This window comes from Mastomys coucha, unplaced genomic scaffold (genome assembly GCF_008632895.1).
Source record: "Mastomys coucha isolate ucsf_1 unplaced genomic scaffold, UCSF_Mcou_1 pScaffold15, whole genome shotgun sequence".
Classification (NCBI taxonomy): domain Eukaryota; kingdom Metazoa; phylum Chordata; class Mammalia; order Rodentia; family Muridae; genus Mastomys; species Mastomys coucha.
The window spans coordinates 141,738,215-141,758,483 of NW_022196897.1; the positions used below are offsets into that span (position 1 = coordinate 141,738,215).

At 48.0% G+C, this 20,269-nt stretch overlaps 1 protein-coding gene across 5 annotated transcripts in view; it reads right to left on the reverse strand.

The window, feature by feature from the left end:
- Positions 1 to 1,538: 1,538 nt before the first annotated feature.
- LOC116091249 (ubiquinol-cytochrome-c reductase complex assembly factor 1) overlaps positions 1,539 to 20,269 on the reverse strand; it is a 91,674-nt gene continuing 72,943 nt past the window's right edge. For 3 of the 5 annotated variants that reach the window (XM_031372438.1, XM_031372441.1, XM_031372440.1), the window contains 3 exons: positions 14,186 to 14,263; positions 5,903 to 6,016; positions 2,999 to 3,133 (listed from right to left, as the gene is read on the reverse strand). In XM_031372438.1, coding sequence (XP_031228298.1) covers positions 2,999 to 3,133; positions 5,903 to 6,016; positions 14,186 to 14,263 — 327 coding nt within the window. Of the gene's footprint in view, positions 3,134 to 5,902; positions 6,017 to 14,185; positions 14,264 to 20,269 lie in introns of all 5 variants that reach the window. The other 2 variants (XM_031372439.1, XM_031372442.1) reach the window with 1 other exon arrangement.

The window sequence follows — 20,269 nt, forward strand, 5'->3', positions numbered from 1 at the left end:
CATTTTGCTTCAGAATTTCCTTTTAATTAATTAGCATTTAGTGCATACATGTGGGGGATGGGGTGGGGTGGGGTAGGGGGTGGGGAGTGTTACCTATGCCATGGAGAGTGGAGGTCAGGAGACAATTTGTAGGACTCAGTTCTCTCCTACCATGTGGGGTCCCAGCAATCTAAGTGGGGTCACTGGGTTCAGCAGCCAGCATTTACCCACTGAAGCGCCTCACTGGCCCCTTCTTTTATTGAGATAGGGTGGTTTCATGCTGTAGCTTGAGACAATCGTGCCTCAGCCATGCCTGGCTTTTTAAATAATGGCGTCTCTTAATTTTTTTTTTTTTTTGGCCACCTCTGGAAGTTTATCAAAAGAGACAAAAGTCATTCCCGAAGAGCGGTCGTCCCAGGAACAGGAAATAATGCCCTCCACTTGTTTGTCTAACCTTTTCTTTTTTAATAAGAAATTAGAAAACTGTTTACATGGGGCCTTTGTGTTTGGAGCTGCTTGATATTGTATCATCACTGCTAAATAAGTTGAGCTGAGGCTAGCTCAATGAGGTCCTCTTGGTTGGACTAGCACCGACAGTAAGTGACTCAGCTGTCCATTTCACTCTCAGTTATGAACCAAGGCGCACACAGACACTGCATCTCCCAACTTGGCAGGCACTCTGTGCGGCTGCAGTCAACACTGATCGCAGAACGGAAGGAAGGTGTGACAAAAACCGCCTCGAGAGGTGCCAGGTTTAGAGAGGACACCATCAAGAGCACCCCGGAAAGCCTGCAGGGGTCTGGGGGAGGGGCAGGGAGGTGACACCCGGGAAGGTTAAGATTTCTCTAGTCAGCACCAGGAGGTCCAGGTAGAGGAGACAGTGCGGTCCCTTCAGATGACTCCAAGTGGCTCAGGGAAAAAAAGGATGTGAGACCTGTGAAAGCAGGCTGGGAGGAGTGGGAGTCAACCAAACAGTCCAAGCCTATAGCATACCTGAGTTTTATCTTAAAGACGAGAGGTCCCGGTGTGGCAGCTGATGCAGATGGCCATGAATATGGAGCCTGAGAATTACAGTGCAGCCACACGCCTTTAATCCCAGCACTTGGGAGGCAGAGGCAGGTGGATTTGTGAGTTTGAGGCCAGCCTGGTCTACAGAGTGAGTTCCAGGACAGCCAGGGCTACACAGAGAAACCCAAAAAAAAAAAAAAAGAGTTGCTGGATCCTAACACCGCGAATCCTGTGGCTATGAGCTCTGCAAAAAGGGGCTATTTTCTGCTGTGGGATTCAGCTAGAGTTTGTATGAACACGGAACCTAAGAAAGGTGGGCAAGGGTACTGGGACGGTTGCGAATGACCTTTAAAGTTGCTAGCAAATTGAGGTTCCAGGACACGAAAGCAAGCCCAGTAGCTAAGCTGGTGCCGCCGGCTGGGATCTGTGGCTAGGGAGCTGCCCTGGGCAGCAAATGGGTTAACGCTCAAATAACTTTTATATATGAATTAATGTGCAGAGTTAGGAGCCAAAATCTGTTCCATTAATTTTTCCATCCATTCCAGGAGCAGTTAGGTACACACAGTAAAGTTTATTTTGGTGCATGGCATACTTCAGTCCATTAAAAATAAATTAATCAGCAAATCCCTGCCTGGCTCGCCTCTGGTTTATGTAAATAGTGCCCAGATGTAATGAGTTACAAGGTGCTATTATCTCATACTCACAGAGGACGCCTCACTCCAGAGCCCCGCTTGCAACAAAAGCATCTTAAATAAACTGAGAAGGCGGCGTGATTTGTAATGTTTTCACACAAGTTGCGCATACCTCACAGTATAGGGTTTCTTCATATGACTCATTTTATAGCAAGTTCAATGAAGGAAGCTGGGTGGGGGAAGGGAGAGGTGAGACGGTCCCCACCCCCTTTCCTCAATTTCAGAAAACCTTCCAAGAGATGGCCCAAACTCTCAGGGAAGAGAGAACAGACCCCTCAAGTGCCCAGAGAGAAAAGGCCCCTCGAGTTCTCATTACAGCACATGCTTAGAAGTTGGGGAGGGGGTAGACACTGGGCTGCGGCTTGGGATGGTACCAACGCGCCATGGTATCTTAGGTAAAGGGAGGCCAAGTGAGGAGAGAGAGTGTGTTCCTTCCCCAGTTCACTGTGGGTGACAAAGGGACTTTTGTTCTTTCTAAATGACTTAGGATGTGACAAGCCCCTTGGTCCTCAGAGACCTCCTGGATCCCAGAGAACGTGTCTGGCAGACTGTGCCTTGCCCAGACAGTGACTCCTCTCTGTGACCTGGAGTCGGGGGTAGCAACAGAGAGCCTCTGACCTCCTCTCCTCCTCCTGCTGCCTCTAACTGAGCTGGAGTTATTTCCTGAGCTTGGAAAAATGCAGTCTCACCTACACTTTTCTTTTCTCTTGGTTTTTCAAGACAGGGTTTCTCTGTGTAACTCTGGCTACCCTGAAATTCACTCTGTAGACCAGGCAGGCCTCGGACTCATAGACTCACCTGCCTCTGCCTCCCAAATACTTGGATTAAAGACATGCATCACTACACCGGGCTTTAACTATGTTTCTAAAAGACCTTGGAACAAAGAAAAAACATGGCAGAAATAAGTCTCTCTTTTTAATGGCTACTTGAACCCCATGGCTCACAGAGGGGGAACAGTATATGGTTACCTGCCTTGACTTAGGAACATTATCAACTGCTCGAGGCCCAGGGGCCTAGGTGAGGGCACCCCCTTCCTAACCTAGCCATCCTGCTGAGGGGACTGGGGAAGTGTGCTGGAGGCTTCTCTTGAGGGAGGGAACATGTCAGAAGAGCAAGAGGACCTCCCAGCAGTACTCCTACCAGATCAGACTCCTGGCCTCAGGAAGAACTCAACACGAATGGGCAGAGTATTCAAGAGATACTGTTCAAAAGTCACTTCAGGACACCTTCTTCAGGGTCCTGAGGCCAACAGGCACTTCTTCCATGGAGGTTCCTCAAAGCCAGCCAGCCAGCTGTCCGTCAGGCGAGGGACCAGCCTCTCAAAGACCCTCATCATTGTAAGTAGGAGCATGGGGCTTCAAGATGCTCTGTGGGTTCTTCTCCACCAGAGGGCGCCATCTCACTTCCCCTGTCAGCAGCAAATCCTCACCATTCATGGAATCCAGGTATTGCATCTGCCAGTGGAGAGGGCACAGAACAGAAGATAGGTGATCAGCCAAGGGGGCAAAGACACAGCGTCCCCGAGGAGAGGACAGGGACAGGGGTGACGGGGGTAGTTATCTGACTGTCCAAATCCACGGTTACTGCATAAAGCAGACTTGGAGGGATTTTCAACCTCTGGGTCCCTTAAGGATCAAACAAACCGTTCAGGGGTCGCATATCAGATATCCTACATGTCATATTTACATTACAATTCTTAACAATAACAAAATTACAGTGATGAAGTAACAATGACATAATTTTATGGTTGGAAATCACCATACCATGAGGGACTATAGCATTAAAGGGTCGCAGCATAAAGGAAGGTTGAGAACCACTGGCCTAGTGATTTGCACTGTCGCACATCCCCACTCCACCCACTCCAGATGAGGGACATTAACCACTGCTACACCCTCATCACAAAGTTCTTGTTGGCCAGAAGTCAGAGCACAGGATTGTACTCCCTGCCCTCTGCTGATGGCACTGCACCAAGACCAGCTGGAAATGTGTATCTCGGGGACTGGGGAGAGAACCAGCAAGGTGTATGCAGAGAACACCGGCAGAGCAGCTGCTTTTCTAGTGTCTGTGACTCCACTGTCCTCTAGAGGCCCTGGTGCTGCTGGGTGGGCCCCGTTTGCCTGGCCCCATGGAGCAGGCTCCCTTACCAGGAGACGTAGGAAGACTGGGGGTTTGCTTATCTTAGGTCTTGGATTGTCCCCTCTTCAAAGAGCTCACTGCTCCTGGTGCATCTTACGATGCCTCTTGAACTTACCCCAGCCTCTCACCTGAGAGGCCGGGCTTTGCCAAGGAAGCAGTTCCACTGAATCGTAGCCCACGCCTCTCACTGATTCCTCTGCTTCTTCCCACAATGCCACCATTTTGCCTACCTCCCGGGTTGTTAGGCTCAACTTAACTGCAGACTGGTTATCAAATAATAGCAGGCATGTGGCACTGGAGACGGCTAAGACCCAGCTTCCTGGGCTGTCATGGCACACCCAGTCAGAACGTGCCTCTCCTTGGTCTTTTCCCAGCCCCACCCCCACCCCTGAACCTGGGTCACATTACAGGTTGAGTGACTCCCGGCTGCTTGTGACCTGTCTGGCTCTTTGAGGGGAGGACTGCCATAGCAGGTCCTCAAGGCACAACAGAGCTGGGTCCCCATCCAAAGCTCCTTGCTTTCTTAGGGCTCCTCTACTGCCCACTTCCAATGGTTCCAAATGAGACTATTCACAAAGACACTAGTTATGGCAAACTCTTTTTTTTGGGCCCCTGGAGAGGTCCTAGCTGTGCCTTGTCATGGCCGTTGGCACAAGCCCACCAGGACAGATGGGAAAATTGGGTGGGTCTCTCAAAAAGCAGTGTTTACTTTGCCAACTTTGACTCCTGTCTGAGGGTGAGGCTCTCTAGCCACAGTGCCTTCTCCCTGACTTTAGCAGATCAAGAACAGTCAAATGGCAGTCTTGCCTTCTGGAGTTCCCTACCATCTGGCGATCAACAGCGTCAGCACGCCAGCAACTGGCTGGTCCTATAGCCCTGTCTGCTCTAGAACCAGGACCTGGCCTTCCCTTTCCTGGTTGCTGGAGCCAGCAAGGCCGTGGAGGTGAACTCAAGAGTTACTATGGCACAATGCCGCTTCAGCCCCAGAGGCCAAGTCCATGAAGCAAAGGTGTGACTCACAAACAGCCCGAACTGGTGAGCTGTCTGCAACAGCTGTGGTCTCTAGCGGTTAAATGATTCACCCAGCTTGGGGTCTGAGGCCAGTCATGCAGGGTGAACCGACTGGGAGACCCCGGAAAAGTCTCCATGTTCTACCTCTGGATGACTGAATGCATTCATCCAGGAGGCGTGAGTTTTCTACCCAAGCAGGATCTGGGGCAAGAGATCAGGAGTTAATTCACAGAATTAACTGTGCTCAAGCAGGCCTTCCCAAAGAGCACCCTGGAAGTTTTAGAGGCAGGAGCCCTGAGAAGCCTGGAGTAAGGATCTGACCCGGGGACCCTGATAGTCAGTGGAGAGAACTAGAGATGTGTTTGTTAGGTGTGGCCTGAAGCCTGGCTCTGCTACAAGTCAGGAGCAGAGAATTCTACATGAGTACACAATGGGCACGGTGGGTGTCACTGCGCCTCATGCCACCGCTTCCAGGACTGAGGGCGTAGTATTTAGCATAGCACCCAGCACCAGCAGTCACGAAACAGCGGATGAGTAACCATGGCTTTCTGAAAGCAGAATGCTCTTCCTTTCTTCTCTGTCCCCATCCCTGGGATCCTTGGCCTAGTCACAGCTGGACACAGACATGCTTATTCTTTGTTGTTTTTTTCCCCCTCAAGACAGAAACAGTCTTGAAAAGACAAGAGAGTCCTGGAATTTTCTATGTAGACCAGGCTGGCCTCAAACTCAGATCTGCCTGCCTCTGCCTTCCAAGTGCTGGGATTAAAGGCATGCGCCACTATGAATGAGCCTGAAGATGCTCATTCTTAAGCTAGCCTGGTGGCTCACAGGTAAAGGCAGGAGGATCAGGAATCCAGGGCCAGCCTGGGCTACATAAGAGAAACCTTGTCTGAAAGGAAGAAGAAGAAAGGGAGGGGTAGGAGAAGGAGGGGGAGGAAGGGAGGGAGGAGCTGCTGCTTATGAGATGGGGTCAGAATCCCTAACTAGACCCCTCTTGTCACCCACTAAGATGCTAACGGCACACACTCAGGACTCAGATGGCGCCATGCTTGCTCAGGGAGAAAGCTGGTGCTGACCTGTTTCCTCACATACTCCACCAGCAATTCTAGCTGTCGAGGGTCTTCGCATTTCTGGTTGAAGAAGGTTCTCCAGAGCGCAGCAGCCAGGCCATGGTCGTCTGAAAGGATCCCCTGGAACACAGGGCAGGAAGGGTCTTGCAGAGCCATGAAAGAAAACTTGGATATTTCAACAGGAGACCAAAGAATGGACTGAGCAGGAGTAAGAGAGCATTGGGGGAGCTTCTGAAAACATCTGGCCAGCCCCCTGGGGGGCCGTGGGGGCTGCTGAGACAGGGTTTCACTGTGTAGCTCTGGCTGGCCCTGGAATGCACTTATGTAGACCAGGCTAGAACTCGCAAAGCTGCCTCTGCTTCCCGAGTGCTTCTTCTTTGTTTAAAAGTACATTTTATTTTTAGTTTATGTGTATGAGGGTTGGGCCTGCATGTGCACCACATGCGTGCAGAGACCAGAAGAGTGTATCAGATTCCCTGGAACTAGAGTCACAGATAGCTGCGAAGTACCATGTGGGTGCTGGGAATTGAGCCCAGGTCCTCTGGAAGAGCGGCCAGTGCTCTTAACCCCTGAGCATCTCTCCAGCCCCTCAACCCTTCTTTTTATACAGAAGAACATGTGATTCTAGGGGTATGGCACTGGCTAAGGTAATGCAGAGCCGGCACTCGCGTTTGGCAGACCCTTCCAGGTATGGTCCACTCACCCCTACATTCTGTGCCCAGCCTAGACAATGAATGTCTGCAATACCTGGTAAGTGCAGCAGAAACTATACGTCTGCCGCTGTTAACAAAGTGAGAGCTGGCAGCATTGCAAGTCTCTGTTTGGCTGGGCATGGGAATGGGTGTGGCTGCTCATACGTGTTTGGCCAAGGTCATACATTTGCATGGTAGCTAGCTCTTTGGGAGAGGGAACTGGGTACTTTGCCTTCACTGTTACCCATGTGGCCATGGCTGCCCCAGATTCTCCCTGAGGAGAGGATCAGGATGTTTAGTAGGATTGCCATGGGTCACAGGGGAGTTCACAGGGCCATGCTCAGAGCCTGTCTATGTGCCTGATGTTGCCTCTCCTGGCTCTGGGAAGTCTAATTGGAAGCCCAGATATTATAGAGGCCAATTATAGACATTTCTAGCTCAGGCTTCTAGTGTAGGGAGGATGAAGGCATTTGAAGGGGGAGGCCCAGAAGTGTTTTCTGCTGTTTGTGCAAGGTAGGACATGGAACTGAAGTGCTGCCTTGGACGCGGAATACTGGACTGAGCCTAAGTTCTGCCACAGTCAGGTTTGATGCTAACAGCTAAAACCCAGTCTCAGGCTTCTTGGGTACTCAAAGCAATGAAAGCATTTGCTCTAAAATGGGTGTGGTGGTGCTTGCCTCTAAGCCAGGAACTGAAGCAGCAAACACTTGCTTTACCTATACTGTCCTCGGATTACAAGGATGAGGTAATGCGCCCTGGGGGTGTGGCTCAGAATAGTACTTGCTTAGGCACTTCAAAGCCCTGGATTCAGTTCCTAGTTCTACCACACAAAAAAAGTAACGGGTTTTAAAAATAATTTCACTTACTGATTCTGCACGCATGTGGGTTTGGGTGTGCACACGCCACAGGGTGCACGTGACGGTCAGAAGGCAACCAGCAGGGTTTGGTTCGCTCCTTTCACCATGCACGTCCCTGGATCCAGCTCGGGCCATAGGCTCGGTGGGAACTTTCTTAACTGAGTGAGCTCTCTCTAGCACAGCTTTTTGATTTTTGCAACAGGGTCACCCAAGGCTACCCTCTAACTCTCTATGTAGCCAAGGAAGGCCTTGAACTCTTGACCCATTGCCTATACTTCCCAAGTACTAGAATTACAGGCACGTGCCATTGTACCAGGCTGCAAAGCCATTTTAAAAAGTTAAATATGTTGGGTACAATAAATAAGAGCACTCTTTAGTTAGCAATCGATACAGCTGAGATAGAAGTAGAATCTGGGAGCTAGACTACCTAAGTTCAAGGCCAACTCAGTCACTTGATGGGAGTGTGGCCTTTGAAAAGCCCTTACCCCGCTGGAGCCTCAGTTTCTCATGAGTTAGCCAAGCCTGATCATTCCTACCCAACAGAGTTGTATTAATGAGAGACACTGCCCATGAAAGTCTCTACATAGTAAAGACTACAAAGACATTACAGGGGCATTTAGTCCACGTCATACAGTGGTCCAGCCTCATGGGCTTCGAAGTGTGTGAAGCTGATTCCAGGTCAGTTATCAGAAAGGTTCAACCAGGGCTGGAGAGATAGCTCAGCAGTTAAGAGCACTGACTGCTTTTCCAAAGGTCCTGAGTTCAAATCCCAGCAACCATATGGTGGCTCACAACCATCTGTAATGAGATCTGACTCCCTCTTCTGGTGTGTCTGAAGACAGCTACAGTGTACTTATATATAATAATAAATAAATCTTTGAGGGTTCAACCTACAGCATGGGGAGTTTATCAGATGGGTGGGAAGACATCTCACCCGCTCAAGATGCTTTCTGTTAAATACCCCATAGTCCCCAGCTGAAGACCAACCCGGTGTGCTGGCTGAGCTGGAGAAATCCACTTCTAGCGGATGGCAACATGGCCAAGGACAAGCTCAGGCATATCATCTTCCTGCAAGCTGTCTGCGAACACGACAGCCCGCCTGTGTGGGAAGTGCCCTGGGCACAGGCAGGATGCTGTTGGCTGAGACCCACTTATGTGATATTGGAAGGAGTGGGTGGGCATGTCACAGGGGTTTGGAGAATGGGCACAGCCCAGAAAAAGAGAGCCAAGGCTTGCTGCAATCAGGGATCCCTAGAGCAGGGGGAGTTGGCGGGGACAGGGCAAATCCATACACAGGGGTCCTGAGCAGTTAGAAGGAAAGGGGGGCTCAGGAGATGTTAGCCCTGTTAACGACCTGTTCCAGACCACCACATTTCTCTGCCAGTGAATGTCCAATGACTATCTGCACCACACAACACAGGTATGATGACCCTCTCTTGACAGATAAGCACCGAGGCTCAGAGGTTATCGAGATAACTAATGTTGGGAGGGGACCGTCCCTGTACTACTGAGGTCAGGAATGCTGCCTGCCTAGCCATCACACAGTGCTGGCACCTGTGTGCCGGCAATGGCAGGCTATGGCACCAAACCCAGCTGCAGCCTTCTTTCCATCAGACTGCTAGTAACTTAGTGAGAACAGGCGGGTGACTTCATCAGGTGCGCAGATCTGAGAGTAAGGCAGCAGAAGGGGTACTCAGGAGCCAAGCATTAAAGTGCAGGCCAATCCCCCACAATTTAACAGGGTGCCCACTGTTTGCCTCATGGCATAAAAGGTGTTCTTTAGGAAATTAGGGTGTCTAGGTCTAGAGTAAAAGAGAGGAAACCGTGACACTGTCCTGGCAACTACCATTGTGTGCTTAGCATAATGCTAACAACACAGAACTATAGAAGCTGCCCTCAGCTCTCAAGGAGTTTGCAATCCAGAAGAGACAATGTAGCACAGAGCGAAGCCTTGGGCAGTGCACAGATGCTAAGTCACTTGGTGCCACCACGATCCACTGCTGCATTTGCCCCTCATCCTCAACCTGTACTTGAGAATGAGTCCTTGGGGAGCTCTCCCTGGCCACACTGTGTGTTCCACTGTTGTTATTCACCAGTGCACTCTATTAGTACTGGGTATTTATCCGCTCACTTAGTGGTTACTTGTGTGCCACCTGTCTCAGTAACTTCGGTGGAAAAGAGAACAAGTCATGCTTGTTTGATTCACCAACATATTCCTCATCTATAGCACATGCTAAACACCAAGCCCCCTGTTGAATAGATGGACAGTAAAATACAAAGCACACCACAGGGTTCCAGAGAGCTTAGCAAAGTGTGTAAAGAAAGGGCCTTTAAGAATAGGGAGGATGACTGGTGGTGCTGACTCACACCTATAATCCCAGCACTTGGGAGGCAGAGGCAGGCAGATCTGTGAGTTCAAAGCCAGCCTGATTTACAAAGTGAGTTCCAGGACAAGCAAGGCTAACAGAGAGAAATCCTGTTTTAAAAAACAAACAAAACAAAAAAAGATTTTTAAAAATTTTAGCGTGCAGTGTGTACACCTTGGGAGGCAGAGACAGCTGGGTCTCTGAGTTTGAGGCCAGCCTGGTCTACAGAGTGAGCTCCAGGACAGCCAGGGATATACACAGAGACCCTGGATCAAAAAAACAAAACAAAACAAAACAAAAAAGAATAGGGGAAGCCGGGTGGTGGTGGTGCATGCCTTTAATCCCAGCACTTGGGAGGCAGAGGCAGGCGGATTTCTGAGTTCAAGGCCAGCCTGGTCTACAGAGTGAGTTCCAGGACAGCCAGGGCTATACAGAGAAACCCTGTCTTGAAAAACAAAAGAAACCAAAAAACAAAAAGAATAGGGAAGATTAGCTGGTGTGGTAATCCCTAAGAACTTGAGAGGTGGAGACAGGAGGATCTCTGTGAGTTTGAAGCCAGCTTGGTCTACACAGCAAGCTCTAGGACACCCAGCATGTCTCAAAACACTAAATAGCTGAGGCTGCAGAGATGACTCAGTGGTTAAGAGGACTTGCTGTACTTCCACCGACCCAGGTTAGGTTCCCAGCATCCACGTGGTGCCTCAAAGTCATCTGCAACTCTAGTGCCAGGGGATGTGAGGCCCTCCCTGGAAGCTGACATATACATGCAGGCAGATATACAATAAATAAATCAATCATTAAAGAAATGGGAGTATGTGGAGAGCTTTAGGACATTCTAACTAAGAAAGAACAGGGCATGAAACACAGAGTCCTTCAAGGTAACGAGCTAAGCCTTGGGTCCAGGAGAGTGTTAATCAGGCTCCACATTATCTGCAGGGCAGCGAGGCCAAAGGCTTCTCATGGAGGACAGGCAATGAGAGACAATATAACAGGTTACAGAAGGCCTGTGACACGGTAAAGCATCAGAAAGACAGGAGGGAAACATGAGCCACATGGGAAGGGCTTGCTGCACAACAGCGCTGTTCATCACTGGGCCTCAGGCACATGGTTGTTGAGAATCAACAGGACCAACAAGATGAGGATGCAAAGTTTCTTTTATTTAACAAAATCAAAATAGTGGTGTGTAGTTAGTCCTGAGCACATCTAGAACCTTGTTACTATAGAGTGTTCTGAAAGACTTCCGGCTTGGCTGTCTGCCTATACTGGTTAAATCAGGACCTGATGGGTTCCTCATACTGGAATTTCTAGACCGTATTCCAGGTGATTAGTATATTTTCTAAGCTTTTCCTGCTCTTATCACCTGGGTGCTACTGGATCAAAGCCTTCATTGGGGACTGAGGGGTTAGACTTAAAGCATCCCCTGAGTGCAGAACAGGAGGCTCCCCATGCTCCAGCAGATGGACTAAATCCACACACACACACAGACAGCAACAAGTTAAACTCAGTGGGAAACCAAAACCAAGAGACAGAGCTGGTACAGTTGGAAGGGAAAAGTGGGGTGGGGGTGGGATGTGGGGGTGGGGGATATGAGGGTATGGTAATGGGAGCAAGAGAAAATTGTAGGAGAGAGAATGGGAGCTGGATTTTAATCAAAACACATTATATAAATGCATGAAATTCTCAAATAATGAAAAAGGAGAAGAAAAAAAGGTTCCATCGGACTAGAGACATAGCTAATTAGGCAGGGCGCTTACCTAGCATGTACAAAGTCCTGGGTTCAATCCCTAATATGAATAAATCAGTGATAGAACACTCCATCTCAGATTATAGGCATGTGCCATCATGGTTCAGGGAATCAAATGCATGGCTTTGTGAATTCTGAGCAAGTAACGTACCAACTGAACTCCACCCCAGCCCTGAATGTCTCTTCCCTTCCTCACTGCATGCCAAGCACTGTGCCAGACACCAGAGACACCCTGGGCACTGTCAATTCCCACAGAAAACCCACACTAAACCAGGTGACAGACTATTAGTTGGTGCATGTTTTAAGCATCCAGGTGGAATGAGCTTAACCATGGGGAAGATGAGGGACCTTTCCCGGAAGGGGTGGTGCTTGCGTTATGCTGGGAGTCAACCTGCAAATGAATGTGAAAGCACATCATTTATCAAGAAAAGAAGAGTATGATGAATATAGTGAGTATTCACGCAGGGGCTCATTATACCATCTTAACTTTTCTTTTCTTCTCTCTTCTTTTCTTTTCTTTTCTTTTCTTTTCTTTTCTTTTCTTTTCTTTTCTTTTCTTTTCGAGACAAGGTTTCTCTGTATAGCCCTGGCTGTCCTGGAACTCACTCTGTACACTAGACTGGCCTCAAACTCAGAAATCTGCCTGCCTCTGCCTCCCAAGTGCTGGGACTAAAGGAGTGCGCCACCACCACCCGGCCCATCTTAACTTTACGCGCTTGAAATTTCCATTATAAAGTTGGCAGGCTGGGAAAGGACATAGATACAACATGGATGGACCTGAGACACAGGCACAACATGGATGGACCTGGAGACACAGATACAACATGGATGGACCTGAGACACCCTGCTAGGTGATATAAGCCAGTAACAGAAGAGCAGACACTAAGATTCTACTCACATAAGGTCCTAGTTAAATTCATAGAGTAAAATCAAACTGTGGTTTCCAGAGACTGGGAGGAGAAGGAAGAGGAGGAGAAGGAAGAGGGGAAGAGGAGAAGAGGAAGAAGAAGAAGAGGAGGAGAAGGAGGAGGAGGAGGAGGAAAAGAAGAGGAGGAAGAAGAAAAGAGGAGGAGGAGGAAGAAGAAGAGGAAATAGGGAATTTAATGGATAGAGTTTGAGATTGTAAATGCCAACACATACAGCTCTGTGCATAAAGTACTCTGAAGAAAAATGTGTAGGTATAACTCATTTGCATAAAGGTGAGGGACTCCTGTGTATGCATAAACACCCGGAAAGCAATCAACACACTATGATGACTTCTTCTTGGGGCTGGAGAAAAAATGGGTCTTTGTGCTTCAAGCAGGAACATACACAGTTTTGTGAACTTTAAAAATGAGTGTAATGGAGCTAAGTGTGGTGGTGCACACCACTCACTAAGCCAGTAATCTCAGCACTTGGGAGGCAGAAGCAGAGGACAGTAGATCCCTGAGTTCAAGGCCAGCCTGGTCTATCGAGCAAGTTCCAGGACAAGCAAGGCTACACCGAGAAACCCTGTCTGGAAAGAATAAATGAGATAAGCATCTGGGGTCCTGAGGGATGGCTCAGCCGTTCAGAGCGTTTGCCACTCTTGATTCAATTCCCAGCTTCCACATGATGGCTCAAAATGGTCATAACTCCAGTTACAGGGGATCCGTTGCCTCTTCTAACCTCCACAGGCACTGGGCATCATGGGGCACTCATATATGCAGACAAACAGTTCATACACATAAATGAGTTATGTGCTACTTTAAAATGAAAGTTAAAACCACATACCTTTTGTCCACTGACCATACTGTTTACATGAGTGTCCTGCTTTCTCTGGGAAGAGCTGGGGCTGTGGCAGGATCTGATTCGCCTTGCGCCCCCATCCAGCACCCACTGGGCACTCAGTGCTAACTAACTGAGTGTTGACCAAGGTGAAGAACTAAGCACTGACAGCGAGTGGAGAATAGGCTCCACAAAGCTTCCTTCACACATTCTCCAAGGCTCAGTGAGAAGGCAGGAGAGATGGCCCAGCGGCTACAAGCACTGGCTGCTTTTACAGAGAGCCACTTGGTGACTCACAACTGCCTGCAAACTTCAGCTCCAGGGGACCCAGTAACTATTTCTGGTCTCTATATGTACATACACACAGACACAACATGGATGGACCTGAGACACAGACACAACATGGATAAACCTGGAGTCACCATTTGGGTCTTAATCACTGAGTCACCTCTCCAGCTCCAAATTAAAATTTTATTTTATATTATTTTTAGACAAGGTCTCTCTATGTAACACTAGCTTGCCCAGAACTTACTTTGTAGATGAGGCTGGCCTGAACTCATAGAGATCTGCCTGCCTTTGCCTAGGCGTTGGGACTAAATATGGGCGCGCGTACGCGCGCGCGCGCGCGCACACACACACACACACACACACACACACACACAGAGTTTTTGCCTGGGGTCCTGGGCCTCCACAGACACTGCCATGCACCCTCACACACATGTGGCAGACACTCACACAGACACATACACATAAGTTTAAAGGAAGGAAGAGGAGCAGAAGGGAAGAAGGCTGGTGGGCCTTTGTGGGGGGGTGGGGGGGTGGGGGGTAGGGTGGGGAGGTGGGAGGGGATGCCACAAAGCCTAAGGCTTGGCTAATACTCTTACCTCATCGTATCCCAAGATTGCTGCATAGAAATTGTTTGTCATGAGGGCCATGTTCTTCTTTAGGATATAGGAATTAACCTACAAAAACAAAAGTGTGAAAGTCAGGAAAAGTTTGGTGTCACTTAGCTGTCATAGGCTGTCACAGACAGAAGGGAACACGGTCTAAGCTGCCAGTCCATTTCCAATAGGATTCCCCACAACGAAATGCCGCTTCTTTCAGATGTTGATTCAAAACTACATTAATTTTAGTGACTGGACCCTCAGCTGCATGTCTGGTTGTGAGTTAGTGAACATAAAACATCTGCACCCTGCATGAGCACAAGAGCATTCAGCCCAGCATAAGCAGGCATGAAGAACGACTTGCAGGGCGCCAGCCCACTCCTGGAGTCCCTAGCGCCCAAGGGCCAGAGGATCAGAAGTTCAAGGTCATAATGAGTTTGAGGCCAGCCTGGGCTACCTAAGCCCATGTGTCAATAACAAAGGGCCATCGGGATGGTTTGGCAGGCAAAGGTGCTTGCTACCCAAGCTCACAACTAGAGTTTGCTCCCCAGGCAAAGGTGCTTGCTACCCAAGCTCACAACTAGAGTTTGCTCCCCAGGCCCCACACGGCGAGAGGAGAGAAGTGACACCTGTAAGTTGTTTTCTGACCTCCATGTGCACACACGTGAACAAGTAAGTGTAATTTAAATTATTATTGTCTTACTACACAAATGTGTGTAGGTGTGCATGTGTGTATGCATGTATGCCTGTGCACCATGCATGCGCAGTGCCCATAGAGGGCAGAACACAGCATCAGATCCCCTGGAACTAGGCACAAGCAGTTGTGACCCACCATTTGGGTCTTAATCATCGAGTCACCTCTCCAGCTCCAAATTAAAATTTTATTTTATATTATTTTTAGACAAAATAATATAATATAAAATTATTTTAGACAAAAATAATATAATTTTATTTATATTATTTTTTCTATATAACACTAGCTTGCCCAGAACTTACTTTGTAGATGAGGCTGGCCTGAGCTCACAGAGATCTGCCTGCCTCTGCCTAGGTGTTGGGACTAAATATGGGCACTCCCACACTAGGCTTGAAAGTTTTTAGTGAAACAAAACCACCACTACCCAATGGCTCAAATTACAAATGTATAAGGACAAATGAATTTCAGTGCAAGTGGCCTCATGTTGGAGACATGAGAAAGTCTACATTAGGAGAACACATTTAAGTGGCCCTGAGAGGAGGGCTGCAGAGCTGGCCCTGCAGACAACAGTGAACATGTTAGGACCCAGGTTCAGATCCCATCACCGTCTTACAACTGCCTATGTAACTCCTGCTCTAGGATATTGACACCTCTGACCTCTGCAGACACTGACCTTCATGTACACATACACACACACACACAACACACATATACACACACACACATATACATACACAGACACACACAGACACATACACACACATATATATACATACATACACAGACACACACACATATATACACACACATACACATACACACACACACAGACACAGACAGAGACATATACACACACATACACACAAAGACACACACAGACACATACACACACATACACAGACATACAGACACATATACACATACACAGACACATACACACACACATACACAGTCATACACATACATATACACACATATACACACACATACAGACACACACATATACACACACATACAGACACATACACACAGATATATACACAAACATACACACACATACACAGACACATACACACATACACACATATACACACACATACACACAGACATACACACACACACACACAAATATAAAAAAACATCCTTAAGTGGACTTGGGGGAAGGAGTCTGACAGGACAGGGAGAGACTGAAGAGAGGAGACCTTTGAGACAGAGGAAACAAGGTGTGCAGAGGTGAGGGATGGAATATTTGGGGGCCACTAGACAGGTGAATAGGTAGGAACACTGCCCTCTATTTAGGGAACATCTCAAGGGCTGCTCAGAAGAGCTTTTGGTGAAAGACAAGACGAGGGGATATCTGTGAGGTGCTGAGGAATGAGGCTGCAGGGAGGGGACATCGAGAGCTGCTGTCTCCATGAAGGAATTGTTGTAGAAATAGAATTCCTGGGAGACTCATGAGATGCTGATTATACTCAGCGGACACCTGCCATCTGTGGTGCCTCACCAAATATCAAGGGTTAAAACTTGGACACCACGTGGTAGTCCCCTGGGGGTAGGGGCCACATGCTGTTCTTCTCTGGGATACAGGAGAAAGCCCCATCACTATACAACATGGGCTACAGAGTGTTCCTTTGCCTGACAGGCTGAAGAAACTGCCAAACATCCTTTAGAACCTCGGGTCCTTCCCACATCCATACAGGACAGGAGCTTTACAGCCATCGTCTCCTCTAATCTCCACCAGAATCCAGATGTAGATGTGCTACAGTCACCCATGGCTGACTGCCTGAGAGACTGAGGAATGGACATGATGTGCCCTCATACTGATGACCCTGAGCTCATCGTCCATTCAGTCAATGTTCCTTGGATCCCACAGGCCCCTGCACTTCCAGGATAATTTACTTTGGATCATGAAATGGTCACTTTTTCATCTCTGGGATAAAATATCCGAGAGAAGTCACCTAAGGGAGGAAGGATTAATTTTGGTTCACTCTTCTGAGAGGACACAGTCTGTCGAGCAATGGAAGATGTGGCTGTAGGCGTATGGCAGGGGAGTGAAGTTGCTTGTTCATATCTCGGTGGATGGCTAAGCAGAAAGCTTGGACCAGAGATGAGGACCCCACTATCGTCCTCAAAGCCAGTCCCCTGCAATGCACTTTCTCCAGGTAGCCACACCTCCTAAAGGTCCTACAACCTTCCTAACATTCATCACTTAGAAACCAGTGTTCAAACACATGAGCCTATAGCAGGTCACTTTACATTCAAACCATAACATAATAAGTCAAAGGCCAAGTCATTTTTATCCTGGGGTTCATAAACTGGTCTCTGGAGGTCAGAAGAGGCAAAAGGATTTGGGTTTAGACTCAGGAAACCCAGACTCGAGTCATAGCCCTGGTATCTTTTGCATGTGGTCGAGCAGTCCGACCTCTCTGAGGCTGTTTTGTCTTTCAAATGCCCTGTACACAAGAATTGTTCTCAAGAGCATATAAGCTTGTTTACGTTCAAACGTTAAGTTAAAACATACCCTGGAAGTCTTGGTGAACGGCGTCGAACTCTGGGCGTCGAACTCTGGGCGTCGAACTCTGGGAGCACACGGAGAGCTCTGAATAAGACCCGGCTTGTTTATACAAAAGTAAAGCTAAAGCCAGTTCCAGTGCTTTACAGTCATGGACAATTTTTAAAAGTAAAGAGAGGATTGTAGAGTTCGTGGCTGGAAAATATGAGATTGGTAGGAGCTGGGAGTGCAAGCCATGACCTTTCCTACCTGCCTTCAAGCCAGGCCACACGAACCACGGCTGCTTTGTGTTCTCAGAGGTCTGTGTGTTTCTCCCTAGGTACACAGTATGGCTGGAGTTGCTTATATACCTGTCTCCCCCACCAGACTGTGAGCTACTCAAGCTTGGGTCACAGGAAGCAGGGCTGAATCACTCTGGCACCCCACCACCTGGCCCACGACAGGGGCTTCGACAGGCACGCTGATAATGAGTCCTTCCAAGGTCGCCACTCAGAGCTGGGGCTAGAGCTCAGGTCTGAGTACTTGCCTAGCATTATGTGAAGCCTAGGATTTGGCACCACAGACAAAAACAAGGGCCACTCACAGCACGGCCTATCCTATGCCACAAATAATAATAATAATAATAACTATTACTATTATTATTTTTGCTGAAAGAATACCTTGTATGCTTCTGTAATTCCACAAATAAATATGGCTACATTTCCTTCTTTTCTTTTTTTTCTTTTTTTTTTGGTTTTTCGAGACAAGGTGTCTCTGTATAGCCCTGGCTGTCCTGGAACTCACTCTGTAGACCAGGCTGGCCTTGAACTCAGAAATCTACCTGTCTCTGCCTCCCAAGTGCTGGGATTAAAGATGTGCGCCACCATCGCCCGGCCCGACTATATTTCTTTCTACTGCTTCATCTAATGTGCTTTGATGGAAGGGTCAGAACAGCTGGAGCTCGCTACCCTACGATTCGAGGGTGTGACGCTACCTAGCCCTCTGAATACCCACTTGTGTTCTTCTTAGTTATGCGCTGGTCATTCTCCTAACTATGGAAGATGACCAGAGCCAGAAGAGCATGTCAGGGTGTCCAATGTTAAGGCAAGGCACCACTTCTAGGAAATATTTACTGAGCCTGCTCAGTTGGCAGTTAGCATGTAGACTGCATCATGCCAACTAGCTTTGACACTGAAAGGCCTTCTGGGATCACCTGGCCTAGTGACCCGGAGGGAGGAAAGGAGTGGTGAAGGGAAGCTCAAAGATGGAAAGAGGCAGAGTTACATCCAGTTACTATCAGAGCAGGATTAGAGCGGAGTAAACGGTGCTATTCTACCACCTGAAGGGTATTTCCAAAAATTCCCCAAATATTCTGGGAAGCTTAGTTTGTGTTTTTCCTGTGCACTCCCCATCGCTTCTCCCGAGAGAAGGGCAGCTGCCACAGCTAAGAGTGGCTCTCAGGTACCGCTGCTCAGGCTGGATCAGATATGAAAATGTCCATTTCTGAAGGACAGTGTAAGCTCCATTGCTGCATAATGACCTTAGGCAGCGGACGAAGGAGCTTCTGCCTGAGCTACTGGACTCACCCCACTGGGTCCTTGTGGCCAAAGCTTCCCTCTGCTAAACCCCTCCCCGACTCCACTCCCTCACTTTGTGCAGGGTCCCGTCTCCCCAGTGCCAGATCGTCCTATATGGAGCATATTGCCTATGAATACACAGCTCCCCCAGCAGAAGATGGCATGGGGCTGTTTGCTTATTAAAATCTTATCCTGTCCATAATGCTTTGCTCTTTATAAAAACCCATACATACTGAGCCACCACATGGGAAGGGAGACCTTTATATGTTACTCATATTTTCCCATTTATTTAAGCTATTAAAATTCATGCAGATATTTTATAAGCCATCAGGATTCAATGACTGCTATTACTGAATGTTTAATAATAAACTAAACAGAAGAAATCAGAGGGTTAAATGATGACTGCAATTCCTGTAATGACTTAATTAAATTTTTATTGAGTACATAAACTATGATGTCACTTCTAGCCAACCATAGCTCTGCTTTCGCAGCATGTCACAGGGCGGGAGTGCTCAATAGGAGGCTAGGCTAAATGAGCAGCAGGTCTCTGCTGAGATGGGGGAGGGAGCAAGGCTCATGTAACACACTCAATAAATTATCCGTTCATTTTTAAACAAAGTCCATGAGTTATAATATATTTGCCATGCACTTTTTATGACATAATAAAAATGTTACCTTAAGGATTACTTAACACATACTACAAATGTTATAGCAGAGGCAGGCACAAGGGGCAAAGAAAACAAACACGAGCGGGCCAGGGACGGGTCCTGGAGTTTATGTCCCAGGGGAATGGCACAGTATATTAAAAGGGGAATGCAAAAAACAAGGGGTACACATGTTCAGGGTTGCTAATCAGCAGATTAATGAATGAGATGGCCAACAGGGAGCACAAGGAGAGGAGATCTCACAAGGCACACATTTAATTAATTAATGGGAGTACTCTCAAGAAGGGACATAGGCTTTAAAGAGATGCCAGTTCATCTGAGGCCAGTCACTGGCCTGTCCCCTCTCACTTCTGCAGCCCTTAAGGACGTTTATGCACTGCTTAACAGAGGACTAGACTGTGGTGTAGCTTGAAGGAGATCGGGCTTTAACCTCTGTGAGCTCTGGAAGGGCTTCACAATTTTGCTAGGTCATTTTTTTTTTACCTCATTCCTTTGTGACCCCCATGTTCATTTAGGCCTTGGTCAGTCAACTCTGCCATTTCCCCTGGCATGCTCTCTTGTTCTTAGCCACACTAAGAGGAGCCCTTCTTTTCTTTTCTAATGAAAGAGATGCTGGTTTCTTCTCATCTTCAAAGATCTAGCCTCCAAAATACTTTC